The sequence below is a fragment of the Rhopalosiphum padi genome, chromosome 1 (genome assembly GCF_020882245.1).
Source record: "Rhopalosiphum padi isolate XX-2018 chromosome 1, ASM2088224v1, whole genome shotgun sequence".
In the NCBI taxonomy this organism is placed as follows: Eukaryota; Metazoa; Arthropoda; class Insecta; order Hemiptera; family Aphididae; genus Rhopalosiphum; species Rhopalosiphum padi.
In genome coordinates this window covers 9,707,598-9,717,705 of record NC_083597.1, presented here as the reverse complement: position 1 = coordinate 9,717,705, position 10,108 = coordinate 9,707,598, and the positions used below count along the sequence as shown (strand labels likewise).

The window sequence follows — 10,108 nt, the reverse complement described above, 5'->3', positions numbered from 1 at the left end:
TTTGCAACATTAATTTTTGTAAATAGTATTAAATAAAAATAATAATGCGTATAATATATTATAATACATTATATTAAATTATTTTAACATAAAAAATACTATATAATAAAAGGTTGAAAGTTAAATATTCAAAACAAGACAAGTGTATAGCTTATTTTTTGTTCCATAGTTTTATTATTATTTATTAGTAGCTTCTTTACATAAGACTTTTGTCCTAGATTCACAATGATAATTTATACTATTATCTTAATTTGTGCATCAAAATATCAAATCATTGATCAATAACATATACATATTAAAAAAATAACAAAATAAAAAGTTAAAACCCATCTTTGTAACACATAAATAGATTTAAGGACTCCAAGATATATTTTAAATATGTAAAAGGTACAGTACACTTTTACAACAATACAAATTTTCATTTTATGTTTTATACAGATTTAGTGTATTGTATATTATCAAATATAATTAGTTTTTATAATAATAGAATGAACTTTACTTTACAACAGTCAAACTGTCAACTCTTATGTACCTATTATACAGTTAGAATATTATATTGATTCATTTTATAAATGTGTTATAAGGGAGTAAGGGACTATTTAGAATTTAGATGATATAAGAACCAAATTACAGTAGACTCTTGATAATCCCGTACATCCAATAATTCGGCTGTATTTTATTTTTTCATTATAATAATCATACAATTATTATTATAAATGATAAAACTAACTGACTAATTTTATTTTTATTCAGTTAACATAGTGGTGTGCGTGGTTATTGGGTATTGGTTAGTTATTCTATTGTATTTTCTGTATTTAATTAAAATGTTGCAACAAAGAAAACAAAAACGATAATTTAAATCAAGAAACTAGAAATTTTAAATTAAGTAAAAAAAAAGTGATAAATGACTGAATAAGCCATGCTATAATATAATAAAATATTAGAAAAACAGTGAAAAGATGAAATCTTTTTTCAAAAAACAATAAAAGTTTAAAAAATACGTTCATAACATTAAAAACTGGTGAGTTTCCAAAAGTTAAAGATGCCTTGTATTTATGGTTTTTGTAAGAATGTAATCAACATACACTTATTTTTGGTAAAATTTTGAAGGCCAATGTATTTTACAAAAATATCACACACAAAACTTATGCCTTCTTCAAATGCAAATTGTATTCGTAAATTAAACGTGTTAGTTATCGGTAAGGTAAATAAATCTGAGAGCTTTTAAATGTAAACCTTTCTATTGATAACAAAAATCAAAGCAAAGCATAGTTGACCAAGTCAATTTTTACTAAATAGGTTCATGAAACATATTTTGTGCCTTCAGTGGAAAAATTTAAAAAATATAAAATGCCTTGCTTATTTTAAACAATACATTTGGCCATCCTAATGATGATTTAAATTCAAACAATAGTATTATCCATGTCATATTCCCACCACTTAATACTATACCACTTCTGCAGCCAATAGATGAGAATGTTATTTACAGTTAAAATTCAGTAAAAAAATAAGTCTGTTGAACAATATTTAACATTATATGTTTTAATAAAAAAAATTAAAGTTTTTGAATAAGTAAAAATGTGTTTTTATGTTAACTTCCATTAATCTGGCGTTTTCTTTAAACCGACAGTCTTCAGGTCTGATATCTGTCAGATTATTGAAAATCTACTGTATATACAAAAAGGATAGGTAGGTACTTAAGGTTAATATGTAATTTTAAAGTGTATGTGTTAATCAAATAAATATTTTGTTTTAATACCTATTTTAAATGGTTTTTTGATTAAAAATGTATCATAGAAAACTCAAAAGTAGTTAAAAATTTCAAATAGATAATAACCAACTAATAAAACTAATAGCTTGAATTAAAACTTAATATTTGTTGAACATATAATGAATTTAACTCATCAAATAAAATGTTCGTAGTACTATTATTATATTTTTGTGGTGCTATATAATATAATATAATATATTGTATTATAATATCTGTAATTTATTATATCATAATTTTTGTTACAGACTCCATTTAAAATTAAAAATAACTCAATTTGAATTAATATTTTTAATAGTTTGTCTGCAATTTTTTCAAGACAATGCTTAATCTTTTGACAACATCTTCTAATAGACTGGAAGCACCAATACGGAATAAACTTGCTTTCAACCAATCATTTCCCAATTGGTTCTTCACTAATACAAGCCAACTGAGAGCTTGTTCATTAAATTTAATTCCTCCGGCTGGTTTAATACCAACCTATATACACAATTTAACAAAAGTTTATAAAAAATTCTTACAATTTGTTACAGAAAATCTGATTAAAAAACATTTATTATGTACCTGGTAACCTGTTATATCGTGATATTTTTTAATTGCTTGACACATGATTACACCATGAGACAATGTGGCATTTTCAGCTTCTTTTCCTGTTTAAAATAAAATCGTTTTTTTAACATCCAACAAAAAATATTGACAAGAATAACCAATAACCATAACCATATATAGTGCTTAAGTAAATCACAAAAATCGATAAGAACCATGCTGTCATTATGAAACATACTGTAAATAGTGAAAGATAAAATACAAATTATATTTATTTAAGCTTTGTTTGCTAATTAATAATATTATCATTTTGTTTCTAGTGCCAGACCAAAGATAAACAAAAACACTGATAAATAAGAAAAATAAAATATAAAGAAGATGAACTACATATATACTTTACGTTTAGTAGAACCAAACTTGTATTCCAGCTTTAAAATTATAATAAATTGACCTCTTATTAAATAGAAGAAATTATAAGAATTAAAGAATATTATCTATATTATCTTATAGGATTTATTGATATTTTTATTTTTAAGTAAATTATAACTGTAAAATATTACAATTTTAAAATGTTTTTAACTTTTTAACTTTTAAATATCAATAAACTTTTTGGAGATGCACAAGATAATATTCAAATTGCGTACCTTTAAATTTTAATTTTGATAATAGGTATCACCATAATATTAAAGTTAACGACGATATTTTAAATTTAATATGTTATGCACAGATGAGAAACAATAAAACAATAGTGTTCTGACTTATTCTTAGGAGGACAACACATCCGCATATATTTTCTTCGTCTTACATGTACATGTCAAATTTTTGTTCAATAGAATCAATTTTGTGCGTTAAGCTAAAATATTAGAGAGAAATGATTTATTATCAGATTTGAAGATCAGAACATTATCTTTGTTCTCTTGTTTAAATTTTTGAGTGAGTTATGAGTTTATAAAATATTAATATTTAAAAATGCTCATTATTTATTTACAAATTAAAGTATTGTAAAAAATCAATGAGAGAAAACAGACAATGCTCTTATTTTTAAGATTGATTATTGGTCATCCATGTACGTGTTTAAGACACATGCAGGTGTGGGGTTCTCTTAATAGCTTATAATTTTAGTTATAGACATGCACACAGGGCAGTAAGGACATTATATGCTGCCTTGAACTTTTTTTGGGTTACTGTAGGTAGATTATTCTTAAGTAGACTTTGAAATTGGAGTTTATGCACACCTATGATTATAGTTCGAGATTATATATGGCTAGTTTAGTTTATGTAATGTTATATAATTACATTTATAATTCATACCAGTAGATGTTTTAATAAAGTCTGATCCAGCCATCATAGCTGTCATAGCTACTTTATACACAGTATCATAAGAATCCAATTCAGTAACAGACAGAATTGTTTTTAACGTAACATCACCATTAACACACACACTTTTGATGGAACGCAAATCATGATATAATCTTTTAAAATCACCAGTGTTTGCTAGACCACGATCGATTACAATATCTATTTCTGCTGCTCCTTGTGAAATTGCATATTCTACTTCAGTTATTCGACAACTCAACGGCACTTGGCCCATAGGAAATCCTCCTGCAACTAAACATGTTTATTATTAAAAATCACAATGTAAAAATATTATTTTATAATTTCTTGCGTACTCACCAGAAGCAATATCTATGTGATCGTTTTGACAATTTATTCTTTGTACAGCATCAGCTACACGCACGGAAGATACACAAACCGTTTGAGGAGTTAATGTACTAGTAGTGAAGTAGTTGTAAATTTCACATGAATGATTTGATGCCATACTTTCAATGTCAGTTTTTAACATTTTTTTGGTATAAGTTAGTGCCTAAAAATGTTTTATGTCATATTTTTAAATAGTCAAATCAATTTTTACATGTAAAACTTAGCAATTCTGTGATCTTGTATACAATATAAATTTTTTTCATACAGATTTAGGTAAATTGAATTGGAGAAATATCTATATCTAGAAATTACTTTAAATTTGATTGTATTTTATAGGTACAAGATAATATTATATTTTGTTTTTTACATTATTTTTTCATATTACTTAAATCAAGGTTATTTAAAATTATATTTAGACAATATTCTATTACAAATAATACAATTATTTGTATTAGTATTTTAACTAGTTTTTATAGCCGATACATAAGGATATTGTAAGTTCTTACTTAATACCTTATCTACAAGAGCTTCAATAGATTTTTGATTGTCTGTAGAATTAAGTGAAGTAAGATCCATAACATGAATTAAGAGACCCAAATAAGAAGCTTCTACTTCAGGTAAAAATCCAACTTTGGTACATCTATCACATTCATCAACAATTGTCACAATATCCTTATCTTGAAAATTGATTAACTTCAGCATGGATTCATCTAAAAATTAAATTGAGTACATTAATGACACATATACTTATTCATACATTAATAAGTAGGTAGTTAAAAACTACATTCCTGCAAAAATATGATTTTAAGTATTTTATACACCAAGTAGGGAATGTAAATTTGTAAGTTATAGATTCAAAAATGATATAATCAATATAAGTAACCTTTATTTGTTATAACTTATAATATTTTATACAATTCTCATAATATGCTATAATATTATATAAGTGAGATTACAGAAGATGTATAATTTATATCAAGGCCTAATAGACGATAGATGCCTGTAAAATAAGATATAGTAAATGATAAACTATATTCACTGTTAATCAGTGATAAATAAAAGAGGAATCTTAATCAAACAGTAAAACATACATATTTTATTACACATAAATATTTTATTTTGAATAGGTATAAAACTTTTTTTTTGTAAAATAGTAGATATTATATTCTTACCGAAAAGTATTCCTGGATTTGACATTTTTGTATAGATTTTATGGATAGTATTAATTAAATAGAGAACTTCTTCACCATAGACAAGTATGCTCCACACAAAGATTTAGTAATAATCTATAAGAATAGTATAAAGTGCAATTAATGATTAGTATAATGTAGTAACAAGGTATCTACCTATATTAAATAGTAATAAAACTACAATAATATACCTACTTTTAGTGGTTATCAATATAATTCGATTTGGGTACCCATGATAATAATATTATTATTCTTACCTTCAAAGATTAAACTTAAAAAATAGTTTTATGAATACACAGGTTTCCATGTATTATAGAAGGAAAACAGAATATTATTGTTAAATTACTTAAATTTAAATTTGAATATTATGATTTATGGTACATTGTGATAGTAAAACACGTACTAAGATCAATGTGATAGTAATTTTATAGATAACAATGATATGGCAATGAGATAATATTTTTTTTGTTAATTTGCATGATATAGCTGTAACTTTTGAAATGTTTGAATTGAAAATTCCCATTACTTCTCAAAATAATTTTACAAAAAATGAAGGATAAATGTGATTTGTACACAAAGCCAGTTTTTGACGAGATATTTTTTTCTTATTTTGTTTGTTATTTAAAAACGAATAATTGTATATTATTTTACCTACCTATTATACTTTTTACCAAATATTTGCTTATATAAGCATTTTTTATACAATATGATAAAACAATTTTAAAATATTTTTATTTTTTTTTGGAGTTATTTTTAGACGTGTGAAATTATCGATGTTTTTTCTCAATAATTAGGTAAAAATAAAAGCTTCGTCAAAAAGTCTAAACAATAATTATATAAGTAATTAGGTACTGATTATTATTTAAGTACATACCTACTATTTTTTTTACAGACGTTTTACAATTGGTAGGCTGTCAATACTGTCATATATGTCAATCTATTGAACAGAGAATGGGTATATAATATCGGCATATAGGTATTTGTTGATGGCCGTGGCCCGTGGGTACATATCATAAATACACATAATTATCTTCAAAATTTTTATGAAATTTGTAAGGTTTAACAAATAATATATTGGTAACTTGGTAAGATGTTTGGAGTGATATATATACCTATATACCATGTACTATAACTAATAATCATACCTATGAATAAACATAATATTTTATAATAATTAATTTCATTTATTTTATCATTATTAGTATTATTCTATTTATATATGATTAAGTATATATAATATATTTACACAATTAATGTTATCAATATGAATCTATTAACATAACATTAGCCGAAGCCCGAAGGCTATTTTGAAAAATAAAAAGTGTAGGCAAGTGGGTCACTATAATGGATATGTTAAATTTGAATGCAATGACAGGTATCATTGTATACGAAAAAGATTCTGAATGGAGTTGATTTGTCAGTCTAGGATATTTAGTAGGATATATTATATTATAACCTATATTTAAATTGTAATATAACGTTATTTTACTCGATTTCGTAAACAATTTAATTTCATACGCTCATAATTTTTTTTCTATATTGACGCTAGTATTTTTTTCTACAGTTGCTTGCAGAAAAACTTATGAATAACCTTTTATTGGGTTTTTTTTAACCGTAGGTAAAAATCACAACAATTTTACGAATTTTCGACTTCTAAATTCTTTTCAAATTTTCGCGATTTTGATATATTTCGTAAACATTTGAACTTTAAATGCTTATAAATAAAAATTGTGAAAATTTATCGTACTACTTATAAAATAAACCTTGTATTAAATTTTGGATTACCAAATTTTTTATATAGGCATTTCAAAAAAAAAAAAATAATTTAGAAAAATCGAAAATTTCAATTGTCTATAATTAGCTTAAAAAAAGTCAAAATATTTTGAAAATTTAATCGTAAATAGATAACGCTAATATAAACATTTGGTGAAAATTTCAAGTATTTACAATGGTTTTTGAGTTAAAGTATAAAATAAAAAAATCGATTTTGTTAAAAACTGATTATGCGTAAAAATTCCCGTTTTTCTGTTACTTTTTAGGGTTTCTGAAAACTACTGAAAATATTTTACCCCAAAGTACCAACTAGATTCATTTTCCTTTTTAAAGAGGGGCTGAAGTCAAAGCACTATTACTACTCCAAAGATGACAGACACAAAAAAAACACACATCATTGTAAAATCAATACATTCATCATGGAGTGATGAATCTAAAACTCAAAAACTCTAAAATAATAATATTTAGAGGTAAATACGATTTAAAGGATTTCCGGGAGACGATCATTAGGCTATTTCGTACAACTTGCATACTATTTATATTTTTAATTATTTGATAAATCTTAAAAAAAAAAAAAATAGAAAAATCGTATGATAAAATAAAGACATTTTAAAATATCTTACTTTATATTGCTTGTTTGTCATTATAATATTAAATGTAAAATAATTAAAAAAAACCTTTTTTTCAGTGGAAAATATGTAGTATATAGACGTAAAATATTATATTAAAAAAATACCACCTAAAGGCTAAAAGTACCTACGAAATTATTACAGTAGGTATAATATTATAATACAAATCAAAATACTTGAAATCCTCGTTAAACTATCATAATAATATTATACCTACGTAGGTAATATATCAATAATAATGGTCTTTGAAAAGATAAACGGGGCGAAATTCTACCAATTAGAATGATGAACGTACTCGCTGGCTAGTAATAACCATAGAGTATAATAATATACTCTATGGTAATATCTTATAAATGACGGTGTACCCGCGTTTGGGAGATTTTCGAATTTATCGGCTATATACGGTGTCGAGCAATATTCGAATTAAGTCCATTTGCAATTTAAAGTTCAATTTGTCAGTTTGATAATATATACATTATACACTACGTATTACGTAATAATGATGGCAGAAAACGAAAATAATGAACTAATAACTGTTTTCGATGAGATCATTATTATGAATACCGCAATAATGAAGAAACTGTTGAAGACGATGATTTCGAGATTCTGGTGGTCGGTGCCAGGTGGAATATCTATTGTTCTTGGTGTGTTAATCGTGCGCCTAGACGGATCACTTTCGATTCACTTTAGACCATCGTACTTCCGATAAAGGAAAGTCTGATTGAAAACTGGCCACGAGGCAACGATGAGATTATGGTGAACGACGAAAATGCTAAACGCATTGAGGTAAAGAACAGTTTTGGAGAGCTGTGTGACTGGCTTGATCCGTGTGCAGCACTCGGACAACTCGCATCAAGCTAACGATGAACTTTTCCGCGGCGTATAGAAGTAGGTTAAACTTATATAAACGAATTACATACCCAAGACAACTCGTTTTGCGTATTTCCTGGACATGGAAAAACGTTGTCGTTGGCATGGTGCGGGTTTTTGGAGTATTGCGCCAGCCAACGAGGTCTCCAAAGATTATACTTCTCATTTCAACGCTCTTAGCCGGCAAGTCATTTTTGTTGTTCACTTTAAGTCGTTTAAGTTTAAGCTCTCTTCGTCACACTATGTCCACGGGCCCAAAACCTTACTTCCTTATTTGAAGACGTCGGACAGGTCAATTGTGACGTAAGGACCAAGGAGAGATACGTGATAGTGCGAGGGCTGTGGTCGTCGGTATATCACACGCAGACGTTTTCCTGGCAGGATATTCCTGCTACCCATAGTGCAATGTGTTCACGGACATCACTGTTGTCGACGCGTTCAACCTTTCTTAAAAACTAGATTTTTTTTTTAATACATTTTTTTTGAAAATTTTGAGTCATTTTGAATGTTATTTTTTTTTAAATTATTTAATTTTTATAAAATATAAAAGATTATTGAAGCCTTGTTTTTTTTTATTTTTAAAATAATAAAAATTGTTTACACAAAAAAATAATTGTTTTTTTTTTTGTATTCCGGAGTGTAATATGAATACATTTTTACAGAATTACGAATAATGAGATCGTTAAAATATATATTTTCAAAGAAGACTCGTTTATATAAATGAGTATATTGAATAATAAGCATAGCGTTTCTTAAATTGTGTTCTGCGGAACCTCAGGGTTCCACGAAGCTTCAGTATTTTTAGCGGCTAGTGGGCAAAAAAATGTTTGTAATATAGAAAAAATAAAAGTGGACATCAATATAAAGGGTTTCAAGGATAAAAAAGTTTAAAAACGTTGATCGTATAAACGCTACACGTTGCACGGGAATTATATAATACATTATGTTCAAGTGATAATTTATAGCTAAAATATGATACATTAAACGCGACGAATTGAGAAAACACTATCATAAAATATATAAAATACGATAATAAAATACGAAAATATTGAAAATACAAAAATATGAACTTGTAATGTGTGAAACGTAAATGTCAATAGCCAAATAGCTTACTCAATATAATTAATAAAATAAAGTCATAGTCATGTAAAAAAAAATTCTTGAAAATATATATACTTATATTGTACCATAATTTATAAAACTGATTCAAGTTATATTTTAATTTGAACACATTTTTTAGTAAGTAAACTGCAATTGGGAATAAGGTTTTGCCTATATTTCGACAACTTTATTTATAGGCATAGCCGTTCAATATTACACATATATCGAGTGGAAAATGTAATCAATTTTCTAAGCGTATAGCATGAATAGCGTTTATGTTCTGTGTCAAGAATATGATTGTGTATTTAATATTTATAAGCATTTTTTATAAACATTGTGAATATGATTAGAAACTAGGTATATTTGAAAATATTTTATTACGCTTATTTGCATTTAAAGTACGCTACTTATCTGCTATCTAGTGCAGCTGCTGGAAAGTTGGGAATTGCGACTGTATACGCGTCAATCGTTCGAGGGAAATTCGTTTTGCGCCACAATATATATTATTATTATGTATATAAACAGAATAA

General features: G+C 26.0%; 1 protein-coding gene across 2 annotated transcripts; it reads right to left on the bottom strand.

Annotated features, from left to right (window-relative positions):
* Positions 1–1,909: 1,909 nt before the first annotated feature.
* Positions 1,910–5,610, bottom strand: LOC132931040 (deoxyribose-phosphate aldolase). 2 transcript variants are annotated; one of them, XM_060997247.1, is made up of 7 exons: positions 5,463–5,610; positions 5,188–5,301; positions 4,529–4,725; positions 3,989–4,178; positions 3,626–3,922; positions 2,333–2,418; positions 1,910–2,248 (listed from the first exon to the last, which is right to left on the bottom strand). In XM_060997247.1, exons 2-7 carry the CDS (start codon positions 5,210–5,212, stop codon positions 2,060–2,062), a joined length of 984 nt encoding a protein of 327 aa, XP_060853230.1. In that variant the 5' UTR covers positions 5,213–5,301; positions 5,463–5,610; the 3' UTR covers positions 1,910–2,059. The 2 variants fall into 2 exon arrangements, with proteins under 2 accessions (XP_060853230.1, XP_060853222.1); XM_060997239.1 differs by having other exon boundaries at positions 5,401–5,592.
* Between the last annotated feature and the right edge of the window lie 4,498 nt (positions 5,611–10,108).

What these genes read in the sequence shown, in the direction of transcription:
- LOC132931040 (XM_060997247.1), bottom strand. Translation starts at nt 5,212, where the DNA reads ATGTCAAATCCAGGAATACTTTTCG. An exon ending in TCACATAGATATTGCTTCTG is followed by an intron (nt 3,923 to 3,988) that starts GTGAGTACGCAA and finishes AAACATGTTTAG; the next exon opens with TTGCAGGAGGATTTCCTATG. An exon ending in CTTTATTAAAACATCTACTG is followed by an intron (nt 2,419 to 3,625) that starts GTATGAATTATA and finishes TATTTTAAACAG; the next exon opens with GAAAAGAAGCTGAAAATGCC.